This window comes from Orussus abietinus, unplaced genomic scaffold (genome assembly GCF_000612105.2).
Source record: "Orussus abietinus isolate OABI.00-Male unplaced genomic scaffold, Oabi_2.0 scaffold19, whole genome shotgun sequence".
Lineage (NCBI taxonomy): Eukaryota > Metazoa > Arthropoda > Insecta > Hymenoptera > Orussidae > Orussus > Orussus abietinus.
This window is the reverse complement of record NW_019395981.1, coordinates 1,598,930-1,622,470: the sequence shown is the minus strand read 5'-3', so window position 1 is coordinate 1,622,470 and position 23,541 is coordinate 1,598,930. Positions and strand designations below refer to the sequence as shown.

General features: G+C 49.6%; 1 protein-coding gene across 4 annotated transcripts in view; it reads right to left on the bottom strand.

Moving 5' to 3' along the window:
* The window catches only part of LOC105699806 (hemicentin-1), a 112,399-nt gene that overhangs the window by 51,076 nt on the left and 37,782 nt on the right, over positions 1–23,541 (bottom strand). For all 4 annotated transcript variants that reach the window (XM_023433853.1, XM_023433854.1, XM_012425125.2 and 1 more), the window contains exons 2-3: positions 11,932–12,121; positions 7,469–7,623 (exon numbers count right to left, since the gene is read on the bottom strand). In XM_023433853.1, coding sequence (XP_023289621.1) covers positions 7,469–7,623; positions 11,932–12,121 — 345 coding nt within the window. The remainder of the gene's footprint in view (positions 1–7,468; positions 7,624–11,931; positions 12,122–23,541) is intronic.

Sequence of the window (23,541 nt, the reverse complement as noted above, 5' to 3'; positions counted from 1 at the left end):
AATCCACGTGCCCGGGAGATCGGCGCCATTATTCGCCGAAATTCCCAGCCCCGGAAGGGCATTATCGAGCCCCACTATACACCGAATTTATGAAAAAGAAATGGGGAAAAAGGAAGGCGAAGAAAAAATCCACCCCGCAGATTTTCCCACGCGTCCAAGTATTTTTCCATGCAAATGATAGAGTCTGGGATTTGCATGGAAAAATACTTTGCACGCACGAAGGGACCTGCCAGACGCGCGACAAATTTTCCCGAGTACTCGTGTCGCCACCGAATGGCAGATTTCGTTCCCTTGCTCTAATGTCCATTTCCTAAGCTCCTCTTATAAGACTTCACTTATCCAGGTACATGACGTGCCTGGAAAACGCAAAACTCGTCGTTGATCACCGCTGGGCCAACTTCGAAAGCAACTTTTCGCATTGCCTTTGCATTATCGGCCGTTCCCGAGGATGAATTACATTTCCATCGGCAACCAGCGGAGCGGAATGAAATGGTAATACAATTTTTCGGGTCCGCCTTGCGCCCCTGATTGAAACGAGCCCCGGAGTGTCCGGCATATCGCGTACAAGCCGGACGCATAATCATTGCCCCCCTCTTCTCTCGACCCCTCCGCAATTCCATGCCGAAAATCGATGTCGCGAAAAGATCGGTTATCCGTTAAATACCCTCTCCCCGGGTTTGCCGAGGCCTCTCGGGGAAGTGGCCTCGGCAAATAATCGAAGCAAAAGAAAAAGTGGGCGGGAAAACTCGATGGAGTGGGAAAATCCAGCTCGGTGGAAATCGGGGAGACGTCTCGGCTCGCGAAAGGCGCGGTAAAGTCTCGGCCTTCCCGTCTTCGAATCCCGATATCAATTTTCAGCGACGGTGCCATTACGGTTACGGAGAAGTAATAAATTCTCGAGTGGCTAATATCGAGCGGGTTGCGTATTTATCCGGGACTCGCGGGGGTCGAACAACTCGGGAGAACTTACTTTCCCCGGAGGTCCCTCTCCTTGTCGCGCTCTTTCAAAGCCACTCCGGCTCACCGAGCTCTTTATCACTTTCCTCGCAGAGCTCGTTTGCTCTCCGGCTCCGGCACCGTCTTTCGTTCCGATAATGTAAGCATAACGATCTTCGCCAGACTTTTTGCCGACTGGTATTACTCGAGCGGGTATCGGCGGAGGTAAGAAGAGCCGCGTGGCTAATAGTGCGCCGGAAGAAACCTCGAATGAACGGAATTCTCTGTGCGAGTCCATTAGGGAGCTTTCGGAACTTGCGGAGGCGTCGTCGCGTACGGAGCACAATTGGATCGCGCATTCGATTGCCACGAGGTAGACCAGAAGACGCAGGCGAGCCTCTTTTTTCGCTCGCTCTATTCTCGACCTTATCTCCAATCCCTTCTCCGGGTATCGACGTTTCGCTATTTTACGTCCGCCACCTTTTCGTAGCGATTTGGCGAGTCGAATAGTTTACCAACTCGAGTTACTCGAACATTGTCAATTCAAGTCGATGACTCGATTTCACATACATTCGGCGCGACGAATCGAGTCAATCGCAAGGTGGAGAGGAAAATTCGAATAACAATTATTCGAATAAAAATAAAAATTAGGCGCGATTGGTATTTCGATCTCCCCCTTGCACTCGTAACACGCATTCGTTTGGATTAATAACTCGAGTCCCAATAAAAATGACTCGAGTTTAACGAGTTAAAATACTCGGCTCGTCCCATCGCTACCTTTTAGCGAGGTTTCGAGATTTCGCGGAAAACGTAAATCCGCCTAGACTTTTCGCCGTCCCGGATCTCCCCGAGGTTGCTGCCAAGATTTCTCGCATGAGCGCTTGCACGTTTTATACAATTAAATGCCTTTGTTGTGTTTCGCGATATTAAAAGTTCTTTTAAAGCATCGGATTTAATATCCGCCCAGGGTGCTCGCCCGCTGAACCCATCCATCCTCCCTGGAGACGAAAATCAATGTACCCGGCCAAGATGTATTCCCGTCGAATCGACGCCCCTCGTGATAAATATCAAACTTCGAGGTCAGATTATCCACTAAACTGTGCTTTAACGATCGTTTTTCTCGAGCTACTCGCGACTTCGTTCGCGCGCAACATCCTCGACATCGAGGACGATATCGGAAGTTAACGATATCTTTAACTCGAGGGAAAATTATGGAAAAACTTGGCGAGCTGTACCGAAGCCGGGTCGGGGCACACGTAGGTAAGAGGAATGTCGGACGTGAAGATTTTATTAAGTTTCCATTATTCCGTTCTTTAAATGAAACGCATAAATTGCCGGAAGCGAGCGAAGAACGCCGACGAATAGGCCGGGAGGAAATCAAGGTTCGATGTCGCCGAACGGCGATTACGGGGTTGATAAATGATACCCACCGGCTTTTTATTTTCCTATTTAGGTTCCGGTCGGAAAGTTCCAGTGGCGGCCAACTTTTGAAATTTGTTGCACCGAGGGCGACTCGTTATATTCACTCAAACAATGAATCATCATTTCAGCTGGCACCGGAATCGCGGACTCGCGACTTTTCATTGCCCTCCCCTTATTCGAAGTTACGTCGCGACTGTATTAAGAAAGTTTTGATACTAAAAATAGCTATAAAAATCCGAAGAAAGCGTAACGCGCGCTCCCTCATTCCGCCCGGCGTTCTTTAGCGTCTGACAAACGGGAGTCCGGAGTTTTCCGGGATTTTCGAATTCGAGCGAAATTTGAGCGACCTCGAATCGCGCGTCTTTCGAAAAGACTCGTTCTTGGCGCGTTCCACATTTCGACGTGCCCAGTCCCATATTCCTTCCCTCGGCTCGGGATTCTAATTTCACGGAAAAGAGGCCCGTGCTCGTCTCGACTCTCGTTGACTCGCGTGATAAAAAACCGCAGATTCGTTTTTAACCCGAGCCCATTTTCCGGGGACGAGCAGAACCGAGAGCTCGACGATAGATTTCGCGATCGCGCTCGAATTAAGGCACGCCCTGGTTCGGGTAGGAAACGTAATTACAATATCTGCACGGCGAAGTGGTGCTGCGTTAATTTATTACGTGACTCGTTAAAGTTTCGGCCTGTAAATTGCGACAAGTTAGTTAATAGGATTCCATCGGAGCGTTGTACGCGCGTTGAATCGGGCGCCGTTTTCCTGCCGATCGCCCGACAACCGACCGAATGCGATCGGACTCGCGGCTAGGAATTTCGATACTGGGCGCAATTAAAAATTTATCGTTCCATCGTCCCGCGAGAACGGCTATTAATTTCGATGTTTGTAATTGGAAGCAAACGGCGGAGCGTCGGCTTGAAAAATATATCGGGGAAACGGTTCGTTCGTCGCAACATTCCGCGAGGTTAAGTCGAGGAAAGAGAGTCGCGCGTCTGCAGAATTTCTAATCCAACAACTGCGGCTACTTCGATCGAAGATTTCAATTCCTTGGGAAACGTGCATTTTCTCTCGAAACGCCCCCTCGTTGCTTTGCTTTTCGAAATTGAACGAGGTCCCGCGCCTCGCGGGCTGCATCCCAGGAAATTTCCCGCCGCGTCGGCGAAAAACTGCGGAACTCTTTGAAAATCAGTTTTCATTGTAGAATTCATGTTTCCATGGGTCAAAAACTGGGCAGCGCTAAATTATTATCGGTTCGTTCCATCGGCAGTTCTATGACAGAGGGTGGCGAGCTTTCGGTCTTGCGCCTTGTAATCTGGCGAGGGTGACCGGGCGGAAACCTTCTATCGAACAATTCAATTCCCTGGGAAGTATGTATTTCTCCCGGACGGAGGTAGGAGAGGTGCTCCGGTTCCTATGAGTTTGCATTTCAAAATTCCTCGAGGCACTCCGGAATCGGCGAAGCCGGCGAGATTCGGTTCCCGGGTGGCCTTCGCCGCGCAAACCCCTAAATAAATGATAAACACCTTTAAAGATTAAACCTGATTGAAGTTCGGAAGACCCGCGCCCTCGTTTAATTCCTATAAATTCGCCGTTCATCTGCGAATCGCGAGGAATTCACTAAAAGCGCTCCTGGAGTCCAAATCGACGTTTTAAACCAAAGGTTAATAACAAATGACGCGGCGTAAATTTTAAAGACCTTTAATGATTTTTCATTATCTCTAACGATTAAACCTGATTGAAGTTCGGAAGACCCGTGCCCTCGTTTAATTCCTATAAATTCGCCTTTCATCTGCGAATCGCGAGGGATTTACTAAAAACGCTCCTGGAGTCCAAATCGACGTTTTAAACCGAATGTTAATAACAAAAGACGCGGCGTAAACCTTTCAGCTTTCTTGCCTCCTGCCAAGGTATCCAAAGAATACATCGAGGGGGCGATTCAATTCCCTCGGCAAAATGTATTGTATTTTTCTCATCACGAAAGGATAGTTTCGCCGACGTGGATTTGCGTTTCGAAATTGGCCGAGGCCCTCATCCCCTAAAATTTGCAAAACCCCGAGGAGCTGTCGCCAGACGAGTTTGAAATTGTGTTCCATCTGTTACCGACCAGGAATTATAATTAATACCGCGCCCGGCTTAAAAAGTATAACCTATAAAACGAAACCGCCGGCACGGTGATTATAAACAATTTGCGGGAAATGCGAACGACATCGCGAGGTTTCCGTCGCAGTGACCGAAAGTGTACTCATTGGAGCGAAGTACTTGGGTCAAAAAATTCAATTCCCTTTTCCGGGGAATATGGATTCACTGGGCCCAAAGGGGTTCGCTTCTGAAAATTGCTCGAGGCTCCTCTGTTCCCGCGGAGTCGGCAGGATGCGCTATCAGGCGCGAGTGATTTCGAAATGGAATCTCCAAATTCGTTCCGGTTGGCTTTCCAGCCGCGTACCAAATTGCCCGGCATTCCTTATTCGAGCAATTGAAGTTCTAGGCCATTTCAGGAGTCGTTAAATCTCAATAACGTGCACTTTGCACTTTGCGCCGACCTCCTGTTTTCGAGATCACCGTCAGCGATTTAAGGGCCCGTCACCGCACTCTCGCCGAACATAATTCAGACTTTTCGCCCGCGTGTTGATAGGAAACGACGGACTGACGCGCTGGTGCACTCGGATGGTATTTTTGACCGTGGTCCAGCCCGAATCCCGAACGCGGAATGGATAGGGTCGCGTCGTGGGATGCGGCCAAACCCGTTTAAATTGTTTTTCCGAATCTGTCCGCGAGGAATTACGCTCGACGTGGGACCGAACTTGCGACATCGAGCCGACGAAAATATTCTATTCCAGGGACGCTTCGATTTTCACCGACGCCGTAGATCCGCAAGGGAGAAAAGTGCCTCTTGTTGGGAAACAAAAATCTCCCCATACGCTTTTCAACGCCAAGTATCAAAATATTAGACAGAGGAATGAGTTCCCGCCGTTTCTAACGTGACGTAACGTAATTAAAACGACGGGAACTTACTTCTAAGTCTGACAGTTTCGATACGGATCGGTCATTGAAAAGGTTCTTTGAAAATCCATAGGAAGTAGTAGAAGTCTATGTTGGGTCGGGCTTGGATCTCCTTTCTCTTCGATTTCTCGAACGCAGTCGAGTTTGTCGAAACTCACGGGTCGAGATCGTTTCGAGATCTGCTGGCGATCGCAAGTAGGACGCGAAAGGGGTAGAAAAGGATTTTCGGGGTCTAATGTAGGCGCGGGCACGCGTGCGGTTGCAGCGCCCGGCACGACCGAATAAAAGAGCATAAATTAGGTTTTAAATGCAGGAGCGGGATTCAGAGGCGCGTTTCTAGGCTCCTAGGTTTATGGCGCGAGGCACCGCCTCGCGAATGTCTGGCTTTTAAATTCGCGACTCGCACGTTTGCCAAAGCGTTTCTTCCCGGTTACGCGGGGAGCATTAATAGCGTTATAGGCCGGATGCTAAATCCGAACCATTACCGGAGCCGAACTACATATTTCTCGTAATCTCCCGGCATTACGGAACGCGGTAAAAACCCTGTTTTACACAGTGGCCCGCGTTCGGTTTTTGTGGCCCGTAAAGAGAATTAAGGAGAAATATCGGAATCCGTAAGAGTAACTAGGAGCCTCGTTGAATCGCGGCTTCGCACCCGTGGGAATAAATGCATCATGCAAGACCCGAGGAAAAATACCTCGCGTTTACGGGTGAAGGCGTAACGTACGTTTTCCTGACGTTACCCTTCCGCGGCGATGCGTTTTGTAATTCCCACCGGCGAGAGAAATAGCGTTTAAACGCAGCGGTGAGCGACTTCGTCGATGGCGAACCGTGTTCGAGTTGAAGGAAAAATCGGAACCGGACGGGCGCAGTTCGTACAATCCGGAGTTCCTAACCGAGATAAACTTTTTCAACCATGGCGGGGTTAATTAAAAACTCGCCGGTCCGAGAGGACTTCCTCGACGTTGATCCGCGGCGTTATTCCGCGACACTGTCGTGCGGAAAACCCTGCCAGGTCCTCGGCGAGCTCGCGGGAAGGCGACGGGTTTATCGGCCAATAATCGGCAGGCGAAGGACCTTTGTCGGACGCGAAGCGCGTCCTCAGGGGATCGAATCGCGCGCATTATTTCCCGGGAAGGTAAAGTCGGTAACGCGCCGAGGAACTCGGAGGAAAATGGAAAAAAAGTAATGCCGCCGGCGAGAGTAACCTCCGGCATACGGGGAACCATCGTTTCCGCCGAGGCCGCTAGCGATGCAATTGATAGAAACGCGCTCGTTGCGTTTTGTGGCTCGGAAAGAGCACAGATATAAAGATTCGACGTAAAGTCAATAAAAATATATCCCCTGCCGGACTCGATCGAGCCCGTAAATCGGGAATCGGGGGCTATCGCGTTTTCGACTTCCCGGAAGAACCGCTCGCGGTTTCGGCCCGTAAGTACGATCTCGCGGTAAAATTCATTAGCACCGCCGGGACGTATAACTTTTAACTAATTGCCATAATTGCGAAGCGGTCCAGCGCGAGTAATAAGCGTGATGTTTGCGCAACACCGTTCGTTATTCGCCGCTCGGCCGAATTTATACATTAATTCCGCACTCGCCCCCGCGTGTTACGGCTTCGCCGACCCATACGTTGCACCGATCGAGACCGTCGAACGTGCAATTGCAGCTGCAACGAATTCCAACGGTCGTCTTCCGTCTAGCTAACCGGCCTCGACGTTTTTCCCGCCGCTCGCGTTAACGACGACCGCCCAACGGTTATCGGGGGTGGGAATAAAAAAGTATGCACGCGTTATTTTCACGAGGGAGGCGAAGGGGTAAAATCGAGGGGGATGAGTAAAAGTAACGGTGCAACGAGGAGGACGTTGCGATCGAATGGAAGATGTCTCGCGTTACTGCCGACAGTCGGCACCGAGGCGACACCTTTTTGGGTCGTCACGCCGTATAATTCACCGTATAAGTCGAGATAAGATACGGAAGTCCGAGACTCTCGGTGGCGCCTCGCATATTGGACCCCCACGAGCCCTTTTGGCAGCGAAGATTACCAAGTTTGGCCACAACGCTCGGCGAAAGCCACTCGTGGACGCAAACTTTCCGTCCGACTCTGTAACTCACCCGTGACGTTGAGCGAAATATGCTGCACGTTGTTGCACTCGCGATTAACGGCCAGATAGGTAGGCTCGCACTTGTACAGTCCCTCGTCCTCGAGCTGCACGTTGGGGATCTTCAGGAAGGTCACGTTGGTGTTGGCCACGTAAATCATGTCCGCCCTGGAAAAAGGATGAATTTCAATGAGAAGGAGGGAGGAAACCGCGACTCCCCGCGTGGATTTGCTTTTTCAACGGGGGCGCCGAATTCTTCCTGCTTTCGGAACCGGCCGCGGAATTCTTCCGGGATCGCGCGTCCTGGCTTATAGGCGTGCCGTTAAAAAAAAACCCGGATGCGTCCCTTTGAGCGGTGCCCCGAAATTCCGAGCGAGTCTTCTCGAGAAGGGTCCTGGGATCCTTCCAGGGAAACTCGACTCTTTGAGGATCCTTCGGAGGCGTTCGGGGCTCCTAGTATTTCCAACCTCGCGATCGCGAAGAATCGCGTAAACGTCGATTCCGGACCGAGGGAGCTTTCCTGCCGTTTCGCCGAATCGCGTGACGAGCGGACGTTACGGCGCGGAATTTTCCGGCGCGTTGGCCGCGTTACTCGAGGTGCGCCACCCGAGGTGACTATTCCATTTCCGGCTCGAAAGTCGCCCGAAGCCACTGACCCAAAAAGTATATAATTCACCGGTGGACGGTTCTCTTATTGCCGCGAGCGAACTTCGACTTCCTTATGGCGGACACGCCGAGTCGAGTTCGCGGATTTCCGCGTCCTCGTCGATATCAGGAGGCGATTTTTCCCCAAGTCGCGGCTACTCGTCCCCAAGGAATTCCACTCGATTTTGGTGCCCCTTTCCTTTTCAGATCTCTACGCCGACATACAATTTTTATTGAACCACAGAAATATTCCTTTGAATGGAACCGAGGAGATATATTATTAATTCAAAGAATAGTCAATTGACTCAATTAAAATTGAACAAATTGGACGTGACGTTTATTCCGAATCGCGACAAATTATTCGAGCCAGATAATTATTCTTTGAATAAAAAATACATTTCTTTGGTACTATTCAAAGAAATACTGTTTTGATTCAATGAGGTGTTTCCTCGGGGTATCTATTTCGAGAGGTTAGGCTTCTAACCGGAAAAAGGAGTTGATTGAGTTAATACAATACATGAATTGTACATGATTTTTCATTGTCGCGAGTAAATTTCAACCGCCTTATGACGTCCCCGTCCTCCTCGAGTCCGAATGGGACTTTTCAGTCAGTCGCAGTCCCTCGTCTCCAAGGAGCGGAATTCTACCCGATTTTACCGTCTCCTTCCTTTTTTAATCCCTGTCTACTTCGAGTCGCGAACCAGGAGAGGGCACGAAGAGCTTAGGCTCGTAACCGGAAGAAAGGGCCGTTCGTTAGCGGTCCTCGGCGGATTCCCGTGTCTCGAGGCAACGATCTCCGGTTCCACCCTTTTCTGGAGGCTATCCTCCAGAAAGCTGCGCGTAACGTGGGCGCTCATCCACGAGGAATCTATCAACTTTATCGCGCCAGAAAATCCGAATTTCTTTGCGCGGCTCCCTTTCCGCCCGTCAAGAGAAGCCGGCAAAAGAACCGGGAGAGTGGATCCTCGGAACGCTGGTCGGAAAACCGATTCGAAATTTTATGACGCATCGATCGTTCCTTCGGGGAGCAATTACGTCCCGACCGGATTACCGAGCTCTCGAAGTTGTCGCGGCCTAGGTCATCCCCTTCCGATCGACGGACGAGAATCGCCACGACTCACGTCTTGCCGACAAATAATGCCTCATAGAGATACGTGTAAACGGTGTCGTTTTTTTCGACAACGGCTGCGTTGAATCGCGAACGTAAATACACACCTTCGGCATCTTGCCGGGTGTAAAGAACCTCGGCGTGGCTCCGTTAACTTTAGAGAGCCCGAGAAAGATGGCGGCATCCCGTCACAATGGATGCATCCGTATCGATCATGCCGAGCGTTATTTCCTCGCCGGTTGCTTTTTTCTACGGAGGGCCGAAGGAGGGATTTATGGAGCGTCGAGTCCGAGCAAAAGCGACAAAATATCGAGCCCGATCTCGCGCGGTTTCCCCTCGGCCCTTAAATTAGATCTTAAATCTCGGTCTCCGGGCGATCCATCTCGCGCCCCTCGCGATCGCTTAGATAAACGCCGCCCGTTGAAATTAGTACATCGGAGGTTGGACGGTCGGAGTCGGAAGCGGAGGGGACCGCCTTATTCTCGGGCCAAAGATCGATCGGACGTTCCCGGTGTTTGAAAAATTAAGGGAGTAGTCTCCTAGCCGAGGTGTACGGTCCGGACGCGATGTTTGCTCTGCAATCTCGGCGGTCTCCTGTCATATTTATTCCGAAGTTCCACGCTCTCTCCGCCTCATTGTCGCGGAACTTGGCGGGGCGCACTCCTCTAATGAGCTCGACTGCCTTCCAAAATTTATAACTCCTTTATACTTCTGCGCATAGCGGCGGAATCTAAATTTCTAATAAGGCGGCTTCGCCGTGAATTCAAATGCACGATCGGCCGGCACGAACGCGGCTTAAACGGTCGAGAGGCGAGAGCTGGAATTTCCGCGTTTCCGGAATACCGATACCGGCCAATGGAAATCAGATTTTCCTCGGTCTTCGTTTCCTCGAGCCCGACGGACTTCGCTTGCAAAGATCCCCCCGCCCGAAATGGTAGCTTTGACTGGTCTTTTTCATTCCCCATCCAGGCTTTGACGATCCGCGTTCGAGGGAGCTTTTCCGCGTTATCGAGATATTTGTCCACCGCGGGTTTAAATAATCCCGCTCTCCCATCAGGATCGTTACCTTGAGTTCAATAATTTAGGACCCACGTATTGGGGCACGTTGCACCCCTTCGTTGATTACGAACTCGGTCCATCTATCCGACGCCTATTCCCGTGATGCACGACCCACCTTTGCGTGGCCATGATTTATGCTCCGCGATACACGCGTGCGAGCGAAACAATTCCGGTTGTGCCTCGCAATCACGCCAAATATTCGGATCGAGCTTAACAAGATTCCGTCAGTAACTGCCAAGTAGGATTACCGCCGAGCCGAACTCGTGGAATACCAATCGACATCGAGTGCCCCTCTCCTGTCTTTGGATCTTTGGCCTTCCGCGCTCGCGGAATCGGTCCCCGGAAAATCGACGTCAAACGACGAGTGACGATTTATATCCGCTTTAACTGCCGCGAGGGAAGTTAATCTCCGACGAGGGATCGCGGAAACGGAGTTTGCGCGCAAGGATCGTATGCTCTGCCTTAATCTTGCCGTCTAAGGAGCTCGTAATCGCACGTTACGCGGAGAATCCTGAGGAGCAACCCCTCGGGTTGCAATGAAGTACAATATGACATTGTGCCGATAATTATGGCACGCAGCTATGCGGAAATGCCTCAAAGGACGCGTATACCACGCGGCGTACACGGCGATGCTCGCAGCCTCGATTGTAGTTCATGGTTTCCAGAGTGCAACTATCGCGGGAGGGGATACTGCAATAAATTCCCCATAAAGCCGGCGACTATCATTGCGCCCAATTTCGGAAATACGAGGCCGATAACGAATTTAGTAACGGCTATCTTAAATTCAACCGATCTAGTCCGAAAGGAACTGGGCGACCAGCTGACGCGACGTTCGGCGACTGCTTCCGATTTTTCACTCCGACAAATGAATTTCATAGTTTTCCCCCGGATTTCCGCATTTTTCCGCAGCCCCTCCCCAAGCCCGCGTAATATCTGAAACTTTCCTCGACTCCGGCGTAATGCAAATGTCGCGTTCGAATTCCATTACACGGGAATGCTACATTTCCGCCATCTGTAGATTATTATGTTAAATAGACCAAACGGGGATGTCCAGTTCCGCAGACACGAGATGAATATTCACCACGTCCTGTAATACGGCAGAAATGGAAACAATATCTGTTGGTTTAGGTTGATAATGCTGACGGGATGGAAGTAACCTAACACTATGCGTACCCTGCTAATTACTCAAATTTCAGGGAACAAGAAGTTTAGTATTTCGTCGTCTCCCTGCACGTCTACTTGTTCGGATAAGTCGACAATATCTCTGGTTAAAGGAAAACTTTAATCGCATTTACGGAGACTTGGGAAATTTAAAGGAGTCTCGTCCCTGGTGATCATCTTAAAACGAAAGGAAAGGAATACTTGGTACGCCCTCGTAGGAATAAAAATATATCTCTCTTTAAAATATCTCCGTATCTCGGCCGAATAAACGCGGAATCGATCCGGGACATTTTTTATTCTCCGATTAAGAGCTCGCGGACCCAGTTACGGAAATCTCCTTGATCCAGGTTCCATCTTGTGGTCCACTAAAAGCCCAGATCAGTCCGCGCGTTTAAGCGGGGAATTACTTATGCGTGGGGTTTGCTCCGGAAGGCTTTCCCGGATTATTGGCGCCGGTTTAGGTAATTTGTGGGATTCGGTATTTATTTAAACGGTTTACCAACCTGGCAGCGACACTGCTGTTGCCTCGGGTGACACCGGCTCCCTCGCTGAAAACGAATATGCGTTTTGGACCTCGGTACCACTTGATGCTGTGGAGTCCGTTGCACTTAGGCAACTCCAGGGCACACGGCAATTCCACTTCCGTCCCCAGCTCCGCATTTTTCTCCCTTCTAGATGACGGCTCGCTGATGCCTGCAACGGAATACAACTACCTTTTAGTCGACTGCACTTGCCGGCAAATAGCTACGTTTCGGGCAAGCGGTTACTCGAGAGGGATGTGCAAAGCATTTCAATAAGAATTGATTACTCTAGGCGGAGAAAAATCGTTCCCGATTTCCTCGTGGATAAGAAGCAAACGTGTGCATGTCGATTCGCTCGAGCTCGACTGTATCGGCAGAAAGTTCGCGCAAAGTGTATCGTTTTCCTCCTAGAGTGCGAGACAAAATTGAATTCCGCCCTGCCGATTGAGCGATCGCTTTATTTCCATCGAATCCCGGGTTATCTCGAGCAAATTGCCGATGCAGTTGGCAGAGTTTTCTTACAATTTATGCCCCGGAACGCATAATTCGGGTTTGGCAAATATTGCGATTCAATCGGGCGCGTTTCATTTCTCCCGTGGAATTACCGAGCGCCGTGTACTTCTTTAGGGGTGCAAGCGTACCAATAATGCGCGGGATTGAAATATTCCAGCAATGTTTGGGCCCTGTCACGTGGAAAACACACATTTACTGGGGAATATTTTGCATGAAGTCGAACATATTTAATGAAATACTTTCGGTGCTTTGCAACGCGTTTATCGGCGGCTTGCAAATTGGAATGTGGCCGTGCAATCGGTGCGAGGTTTGTAACCGCCATAGCTCCAATCGATACGTTCGTTTCCTTATCATTTTCCTTGTCCTTGCAGGTGCACAGGAAAAAAAAAATTAAGATTTGCTTCACTCGCCGGTAAATCGAAATCTCCGATTGCCCCCAAATTGTCAAAGATCTCAAACCCCCTGAAACGGTATCTCTGCAAAATGTCGGGTAATTTTTAATTCCGACACGAGTGCATCGTTAAACGCATAATCCGCGCAAATACCTCGTATCCGCGCGTGACATTCCATTGCGGTCGCAACGAATCTACATTTGTCTCGGCTGTAATGCACGTATCTGGCCGGTAGCCAAATTTGGGGTACCGTCGGTTCAACTATTTGGTCTTTCGCAAGGAAAGGTTAAGTTGCATTAGAGAAATGCATAGAAACTGCGCGGAATAACGCGCGCGGCGCGTTTGCCCCGAGCTTTTACCAAAATTGTCTCTTCCGAATATCGATGCTCGTGGACCCACCCCCTAAATTCGCGATGCACTGTACGGTAGGAAACGGTACAGTTGGCTGCTTAAATCTTCCCAGGGTTTACTTAAACGGATTTGTTTTAGGGGGTAGTCTTAAATCAAGGGGGGAAACGGGAATCCGAGTACGTTCTTCTCCGAAATTATTCCAATTCACTTTTCGTCTCGATCACGTTGCTACCACAGTCGCGTCTTTCCTGGCAATATGAAAGGATTCGAGGGAATTTTATAAACACGTAAACCGACTCGAGACGGCCGACCCATTCGACTCCGGCACGTTGATTTCATTTTGTCAGGATCCTGCCAGTTGAATTTGGAAAAGAGCTCTCGGCTCTATGGGACAATATCGACAGTTTTCGATCGGGTGTCACGCACTTACGAGAGGCGTCGAGAGTATCCAATATGCATGGACCGCCACTTCGATCGAATGGCGGATTTACAGGGCCCAAAATGAAAGACTACTGACTCGGAAATCAGTGAAAATTAATTCCTCATTTGAGAGCCGATTGCTTTTCATTTTATATGATAAACAACAAGGCGGCTCGGTAATAAGTGATCGGCCTTTAAATTGTGGCAGCGTTTTGGCGATTTCCAACGACTCCCAACTAATTTTCACGTGATATCAAGCGCTAAAATCCACGATTTCCTAAAAGAGAGATTCCGTAAAACATTCATGGTTTCGCGACCGATAGAATACGATACATCCAATTAAAGTATTTGTCTGGATATTTGGAGCTGCAGACAATTTCATGAATTTCCACGAATTTTGCTACTTCCTTCTTTTTCTTTTTTCCGGCTGGTTTATTGCCTCCCTTATAACGCGATCCGCGGGATCAACGTTGAAAAGCGACGTCGTAACGCGAACCATAAAGAAGATCTTTAGGAATGATGTAAAATGTTCGCCAGGAATTTCGCCTGGCACCTGAACATCCCGTCCGGTCTCCTCCGTAACGTCCATCTATTTTCCGTAATGCATCGAAATAAAGTACCCCGGGTTACCGGGTCGTTATTTTTCTTTTATTAACTTGTCGCAGAAATAACCCACCGAACCTAATATGTAGCCCGAAGCCTGTCATTTTCTCCGAGGATGTTGTTTTAGCCCTGTTTCGACGGTAATGAATATACCTCTAGACATGCAATTCCATGATTAAGGACCGAGACTCGCAACTGCCGTACTGAAATTAATCCTAAATATTTGCAATAGCCTTTGTAATTACAGTCGAAAATGTCTTGAAAGGCGAAGACGGGGATAAATTTACCCGCGTTGACATTTTTCACGGCAGGTGGTGTCTTGAATCGATCGAAACCTCTCGCAGATAATTGACACATATAGCTCGCGTTTCAGCTTTTCTTTTTTCATTCGCCTTGAGAAGAGCCAGGCAGAGGAAACGTTATTGGAAACGTATAGGATTCCGACCTCAATAACGACGAGGGGAAACCGGACCGTATGCAAGGAACTAGATAAGTCACAGAACTTTAAAGGGTACATTTGTTCCCAGGTCCCTATTAAAGCTGTACTCGAGTCTATAAAAGTTTTCCCCAAGAAGCAGGTTGCGCGTACGCACATCGATGATTAATGGCCGCGCAACTTCCTCGAACTTGAACCGTAGTGAAAGTTTGAGCTTTATAGGGTGCCGAATTGCGCCAATTCTCGTTCAACGAGACGTGGCAAGCGTGTTCTTACGTGGCAAAAACAGTGTAGCCCAAATCCGGACGCGAAGGAGAAGAGAAGCAACATTTACGAGCAACAGTCGTCTACTTATTGCGCCGTGTCAATTTTTTCATCTTCAATTTTCAAGTATTGTACGTTTGGTGTCAACCTCTGGAACTACCAGAGGTTGACACCAGCGAGCATATACTGGGAAAATTAACCCACCTCCTATCCGGAGATTGCCTGATTAACAGAACCCTAATAGACGTCTGCGCGAGCACCGGCACTACAATCTGTAATATCGTTAGTAGTAAACTATCTCTCGTGATTTAATTAATGATATTCGAATTACCACCCATCTGTAGAGTCCGGAAATCGTTCTGGAGCATCGGCAAGCTCTTAGTGACCATTCCGAAAAATATAGAAGGGGACGGATAAGAAAATAAAAATAAAGGGAAATTGAAAACTTTCCCTTCCGAGGATCCCTCCACTCATTGTCCTCGACTCGGCTCAACTTCTAAGAGAACGGCCACTTCGATCGCATCGGTAAATCTAACGAATAGCATAGCCGGAAACCAAGCCCGAATCAGAGGGAATAAACGGTCTGAGATTCGATAATCGAAACGTTCGAGATCCAAGCCAAAGGGGTGAAACAAGAGGAGCGGAATCCTATCCTGTGAGCATAATGTCGGTTTCCGCCGTCTAGGGAGCGAAACGTCGGGAGCGGAACCCATTCCTAAGAGCGGAATGTCAATTCCGCCTTCCCCCGCAAACCGTTCCGTTACGCGAGCGATTCGTCTCGGTCTTACCATGAGAACGCGACAAACTGTTCGGATTATGCTCTTTTGTCTCGGGCGAAATAGGGCCGCCGCGTGCAGAAGGCACTCAAAGCCCGAGACGTTCCTCTTCGCGGCCACTCGCGAGATACTGGATTTATTTTAACGTATTGTAAAAACGCCACATCGGTTAAGGACCGCTCTTACCGCAAAGACAATTTACTCCCAGGGTACGATTCCCAGAGCCCCGAAAATTTCACACTCCGCGTTCGCCGCCATGACACTTTTTAGACAGACTCCGGCGCGCTTATCGATTCCATGCAGACTTCTTTCCCTTATCCAGGGGTTAATTTAATTTCCGATTCCGAACCAACGAAACACCCTTTCCTCTGGTTATCGAGTCGGCGAAACAAGGGCCGACTTCCTTGACAGCGGAATGTCAATTCAACCCTCCCTTACAAACCGTTTCGCAGTCGGGCTGGGCGATTCGTCTCGGTCTTGCCAGGAAGGCAATAAATCGTTCGGATCGTGCCGTTTCCCTGCGGCGGAAAAAAGGCCGTCCTAAACGGCGCTCACGTAGCGTACTTCAAACCGAGGCAGAGAATTCGACCGAGTTTATTCCAAGTTCCTCCTATAAGGGAGAAAAAAATAATAAAATAAACATTTTAGATGCAGCCCCCGAGACCGCTCCGAGGTACGTGCCCCTCGCGTCGAGCTATCGCATCGATATCGATGTCGCAGACGAGCTCGGGGATTCTTTCGCTTTTTAAAGCCGAGTTTCAAGTGAGATCGAACATCGCTCGTCGACGTTGGCCCATTTCCGTCGACGAGATTCAGCGAGACTAGACGCGGCATGGACCGCTCCTTCGTCGGTCTTCGGACAATCCATCCATTAGCGATCGGCTCGTCGATCGATACGGTTCGGCGAATTCGATCCTAACGACGTCAAGCACCGAGGGAACTCGGAGGAATTTCATCGCGAGCTCGTCAACTCGACTGGATATCAATTCGATCATTTATCCGAGCCTGAGTCACGAGACTGCTATTTTCAGTGCGTTATCCGATATCCAGCGGATGCCTCCATTCGCGGGAATTTCCTCCGGGGGGTCGACCCTGGAATTATTGGATAGATCCCCATGTCGATAGTCGAATTAGGGCTGGGTGGCTTCTTCAGGGGGCGGAGGGAGAATCGACAAACTGCCGATTTTGCGGTCAGAAATAGACCGGCAGCAGACCGCAAGGATGATAGAAGGATGTCTTGCACGGGTTGGGACGATTTTTTAAGGGGTAGAGATGATTCTATGGGGGAATATGAGAAAAGAGTCTGGTATGAGTGATCCAGCGGGACCGATGATGACGGCGGGGCATGGTGCAACATTTACTAGGTAGTACGTAATTAACATTGTTTTATTATCAAAGTAGCTCGGGTCCGTTTTTCATTTTCCTATTTACCTTTCGGGTGGTTTTCGAAAATCCGAGCACGAGTTCGATATCTCCATCTCCGAGAACGCTGGCCCGGAGGCGCAATCCGGTATCGGGGAGATAAGTGCGACGGTTATTTGGGGTAATTACCACGCACGCATGACGGTAAGCAATCGCGATCGGTCAATAGTGCGACGAGGATTTCGCGTCAAATTTGGCTACGGCGAAATAGATGGCGTCTTCACGAGAAATCCGGGTCGTAAAATGTGTTAACGCAGGTTTCGGATTTGCGGTGATATCGGGAGACCACAGTATGCCTTTGATAAAATACAGTTTGCCCAAAGATGGACGCCTTCGTCGGCGGTTAAAGCGCCTTCTTCGCGAGTCGTAAATCAACCGCGAAAGCGCGACGTCCGAATCTCTGGGCAAAATTTTAATCCGAGATACTGTGCTCGTTGTTTAAAGAGCAGCTTCCGGCTACTGAGATATTTATAAAAGACAAACCGCCTAAAGACTCACTCCTTTTTACAGTTTGACCGGAGCTGTTTGCACCGAAAACAGAGCCCTCGGCCCCGCGCGTAACTCCCCAGATTTTCAGTACCTCGGGAGTAACGCTGAAATATACGCACAATTTTCCATAAAGAATATCCCGTTGTAAATCGCCCGCCATGGCGCATGCGGCGGGAGTAATTTCACGATCGTTTTGAGGGACTGCGATCTTCCCTCGAAACGAGTGCGCTTAAAGGTGGCCGCCTTCGCGCTTAAAGCTCTCCTCTCCTCGGGCTGTAAATCAACCGCGAAAGCTCGACGGCCGATACTCGCGATTCTCATCCAGGATACGCCGCTATTTAAAGAGCAATTCCGGACGTCTGGGATATTTATGAAAGACAAACCGCCCAAAGACTGCCCTCTTTTTCCAGCCCGACCGGAAGCGTTTGCACCTCCAGCGGCGCCTAAAGCCGACGGGAGCTTTCTTTCACCACCTCCACCCAAAGACGTTAACTACGCTTTTCCGACATTTCTTTCGGCTCCCTCGTGACACTTTCCACGATCCGCAAGAGATTGCAACCTAAGAACGTCGTCGCGGCGTTCTATCTAATCCTTCGGCGGCAGCTCTCCCGAATTCATAGTTCCATAATTCCATAAATTCATAAATCGCCTATCAGGAGTGGCCTAATGGCGGACCCACGGCTCGAATGGCGATTCCTATTCGCGATCCGTTTACCTTCCAACGGGATAACTCGATAAGTAACTTTACTCAATGGAGCCATTTGAGCTGCGGATTAAGCTCCAGTCAACAAATCCATTTGAGCCTCGCGCGAACAAATTGACCGCGGACAAACAACTTGCTTCGGTCATATCGGTAGCTTCGGCGCATCGAAGTTGGGGTAAACCGTAAAAAAACAAACAGCGGTTTGCGTTCCCGTTAAAATATGCACCCCTCCAGCGGGCAGGGGTGCGACACGTGCTCGAACGAGAGGGACACCAAAGAGGACCTCTCGCTCGAGCGGGTGTCAACTGTTTCGAAAAATCCCCCGCTCCCCAAGGTCGCCCCCCCCCCCAACGGGCCAGGAGAATTTAATGGCCGTAAAAAACGTCACCGAAGTTATTGCCCCGCGGCGCACCCCTGCCGTCCCAATTTGGCGAGGTATGAGAAGGTATTCCCAGGTAAATATATTATCCCTCGTCCCACCGAGGCAACACGTAACGCGTTACACCTGCAAAAGTAACCACCTAGGTCACGTCTCCTGGAGTTCCCTGGTTTCATGGCCGAAGTTCTACGGGAAATTCCAAGTCCCTCTCGGTGTGGCTCATCGCGGGAACTCCAAGATCGGTTTTTTTTAACACGACTGGGAAACGATCGAACGAGATCCATTCGGCATAGAACGAATCATGGTATTATCGGGGTCTATGGGGGGAACGCAAATGCGGCCCCGAATCGGCGCTCGGTCTCGGTCGGATTTAACCTAAAATCACAGGTTCCGGGCTGGGCGGTAATTCGGAAATTAGGGGGGCTGTTTGAAAAGTGCCACCGAAAGTCAACAGCGAGGAGATCGAAGCGAAGTCCCGCCATGGCCGCATCCGGTAGGGAGATGACGAGGCAGGAGGCAGGTGGTAGGCATTATAGGACCTATAATTGAGCTGTATCGAATTGCAGCCCGGTGCCGGTGGTACGGGGTAGTACCGCATGGATTGCCGGTAATGTACGACAGGGTTGATCGGCAAAAGTGCGGCCAGGGACTGTAATGGCCTATACGGTCAGGTTTCGATATGATCGATGCGCGGTTAGAAGTCGCGCGACGAGAGGTGGCTTCTACCCCCCGTACCTGTTACGGAATTTCAATTTCACCTACTTTTTTATCCGACCGTTTTGTCCGCCTCGGTAAAGCGACCGATATCGGTCGCGTGGAATTTGCCACTTCTTCCGAAACGCGCGGAATGACCGCGGGCGAAAAAGTTCCCGGCCCCCGTTTCCTGCGTTTACCCTGCAAATGGTCTCGCGGGCGCGGAAATCAAATTGTTCGCCGTAAGGGCGCGGACGGTAAAATTACTCGAGACGATGTTCCATTTAGGGAGGGAACGACATCCTAGTCAAACATCCGCCGGGAACGCGCACTCCGAATTTTAGGGTTCATATACTCTAGGAACGGATCCCCGGTCCCGAGGACCCGCTCGGAACTTCCGAGCGGAAATTTCAATTTGGAAATATCGAGCCCGCCTTCCCCCTCGCGTTTTATATTTAACGCGGGACATAGATCCGCGAGCTTTTAGCCGAGTTCGTGCCGGAAGCAATGGACGCTTCCACCGCAATTCCGTAATTTCGGCCCAAAGGGGCGACGCGCGTCTAAACTTCGTCGGGTCCAAAGCACTCCGTGAATAAATAACGACTTAAACCGACGTTCAATTTCGAAAGAAGTTACCTGGTCGGATGTCATCGTTGGCACGAGTCTTCTCGAGTCCTGCGGTTCGTACCTCTTGCCTTTAAAACGCGACTTTCCGGAGAATTTCAATCTGGAACTTTTACGGCGGAGGTTATCTCGCGAGTGTGTTTTAGTTATTGCGGGCCTTGGGCCTGGAAATGCGTATTTTTTTCTGGCCTTTCGTGGTCTATGATTTATTCTTTTTTTACCAGGGACTAATTCGTCAAAAGTTCATCCTCGTCCGATATTCGGCGTTCCCCTGGCCCTTTCGGGCAAAGCCTGGAAAAGGGGCAGGGAAAGTCGAAACGAGTTTGTCCTTAGGAAAAGTGGTATATAAATGGACATGGAGGAAAAGCGCGTCTCGCAATAACGAGGCTGGATTACTCCCATATTCGAATGCAGGGCTCTATGAAAAAGGTGGACCCTCCCGAGGGAGAGACGCGTAATGCACTCCGAAAGTCTTCGCGTAATTCCGTTTAATATTCTCATTGCTCGCTTCCTTCCCCTTCCACGCTTTCCGCTCGTTTGCCGACTTTTATTTATAGGAGCGTTTTGCGATATCGCTTGGTTGCATCGTAATCCTTTTACGCGACGTCACCTCCCCGACACGCGCATTCCCATATTTGAGTGACGTCCAAACAGCTTTTTTAATTCCTTTTCCATGTTTCAAAAAGCAGAGCTTTTGAACACGGGCCATGTAACTTGGGAACCGCGAATAAAGGCGCCTAAGATATAGGCGGTGGTTGAATAACTGGCCGGACGAAATACGGACAATCGATAAATGTACGATGTAATGTATTGTTTCGGCAAGTTCCCTGGCCGGGATTGAGTTATAACCCGCGGCCCAAAAAACGATTCGATTCGCTCCATTTGGCTCGCAATTTTTCACTCCGATTGTTCCATTTAATTTACCTTTTAATAACTACAAATGTTAACGCCACTTGCGAATTTGCCCCTGCGTCGATTAATCCCGTTTATACGCGACAATTGAGCTAATTCCGGAGGCACTAAAACGTGAGAAATCCAAACCAAATAGCAAACTGTTTCGCTTCGATATTCCAGAACCTCGTACCTAATTTCGCACCTATTTGAAACATGCCGTACGATCTTCTTTGCAGGATCTACGATTTTTTTTTCTTCTTATTTAAATTTTCTAATCCGAAGAAATTGGATTTTTCTCTCAATCATGGCAGATGTCGGTAATTCTTCGTGTGAACGTTGATATTAAGAGTCGCGGTAATTAAACTAAAATCATGGAGACCTCGTAGAAAATTTAGCCCGGCGTTTAAATGCGACGCCGTAGAAATTTCAAATCAGATTACCATCGGGTAGGAGCAGAGGTGGGAAATATAAAGGATGGAGTAGATATAAACACGGCGCGGAGATGAATGGCTCGTGACTGTTAAAATTGCAAACTTTGAATTTATGACCGTAAACCCGCTATACACGCATGGCTTCACCTCGCTGTACCCCTTTCGCTCGCAGCAGCCTCTGTACATTTTTATACGGCAGTTTGTACACTTTATCTATAATAAGAGCGCATCGATAGCGCGCTATCTCCAGGCCGATGGAACGATCCCCGTGCAAAACTTTTATAACGCGAGTACAGGGTAGACTTTGCCGGAAGTTAAAAGCGGGCTGTCATTGTCAATTTCGGTGATCCTCGAAGGAATTCGGAAGAATACGGGATAGCCGATCTAGCAGGAATTACGGTAACGTCGAAATTCGGAAGGTCACATTCAATTATCGGAAGTGCCTCGGTGATAAACCAGTACAGGCACTATACTCGAGTCAATTTCACGCACGCCCTTAATCGCTGTCAAAGGTTTTGACAGGAATCGATACCACTCGAACCGGGCTCGATTTCACCGGCATGTATCGAATACCAATTAGATCGCACATCAGCTACACGGGTACTCGATATTCGATGAATGACACGGGGTTAATACGATTTTACATCGATTCCAGGAAATAAATCGAACGCGCCTCAAACGGATTAAGCGGAGCGCGATGTGAAATTCGGCAAATCAAAAGTTCCGCCCCGTGCCCGAGCTGAGCACGAATTTCAAAAATCACGTAGAGAGGACTTTAGCGTGTTCGACTTGGCTTGAAATTTATTTAGGCACTCGGACATGTCCGAAATTCCATTCGGTCCTCGGTGACAGTACGGTAAATCACTTCGGAGGTGAGTCGAAGGGAAATGCATCTTCCGACGAAGGGTCAGAGCTTTGGCTTTCTCTGCGCTCTCCCCTGTCCTCGAAATTACGGTTTAGCATCTCTGGGCGACATTTTCAGGGTATATATACCGTATAATACGTCCCCATGAGAGGAACAAAAATCAAGGATGCCACGATAGAGCGTCTATCCGACCGAAATCTTACTCCGTTGAGTCGCAAGTCGAGAAACTGTCGGAATGCCAAATTTCGAGAGTTTCGGTTTACGCTTCTCTTAAGGTCCGCGAGATGACCAGGGGCGAGGAATTAATTTCGACTGCATAAGTTTACTGCCAGGGAGGGACTAGACCAGCGTTCCCTTTACTGTCGCGGGATTTACTATTTAGTGGCCCCGTCGTATCAGGGCCTGGCGAGCGGTCTGACGAAACTCGCTCTCGAAACGATCTCGAAGAATACGACCACTTTGGTGGACGTTTAGGAACTCGGGCGAGCCCGAGCTCATCTTCTCTTGGAGGGCTGCGAGGTTCTCCGCAAAACTTCCTTACGAGGGAAAGAAGGAGCGCCCTGCGAAGGCGTCTTCGAGTTCGGTGTCGCAAAGGGTGATTATTCGGCAAACATTTCAGTTAATTCCGGGAGACCGTTAAAGGGCGTTTCAAAGGGACTTGCGACGCGACAATCGCCGTCGAAACGCCGATTAAACGTCATTGAAACGTTTCTCGAAACGTCCCCTGAGAAGCAAAATCACCTCCACCCTTTTCGCGGCGGCGCCTGACTTCTCGATCCCCAGTTTCCTGCTACGCTAATTCTTGGTCGCAGATCGATCCGACAGTGGTCCGCACTCAAGGAACTCCTACGAGATGAAGAACCTAGAGGTGCGGAGAGAAGGTACTCCGTGAAAGCGTCGGCACGTAAACGCCAAGATGCCGCTTCTCACCCGAGGAGGGTAATTCCTTCCGCCCGAACCCCTGCCCCGAGGGGAAGTGCTACTAAACTCTTTTTAATTTTACAAGCCAACTTTGCCAACGACTTCCCAGCGATTGTCGCTCCTCCACCGCGGGGCGAAGAGAGCGCGAGGTGGCGGCGCGTTAAGCGTCGCGACGCGGGAAATCTCGACCACTCGGGGAAATTGTCGAGCTTCGACGCGTTCGAAGGCTTCTTTTGATTTTTAAAAATTAGGGGAAAGGGGGGTGAATTTCGCCTTTCTTGATATTTGGCAATTAGGGAAAGAAACCTCGGAATTCCGCGAGGGGTGTGAACGTGAACGCGCTTTCGCGACAATCGATAATTAAGTCGAGCTTTCCGAAAGCAGAGTTTCCCGAGGCTCCGATTAACTCGCGTGCA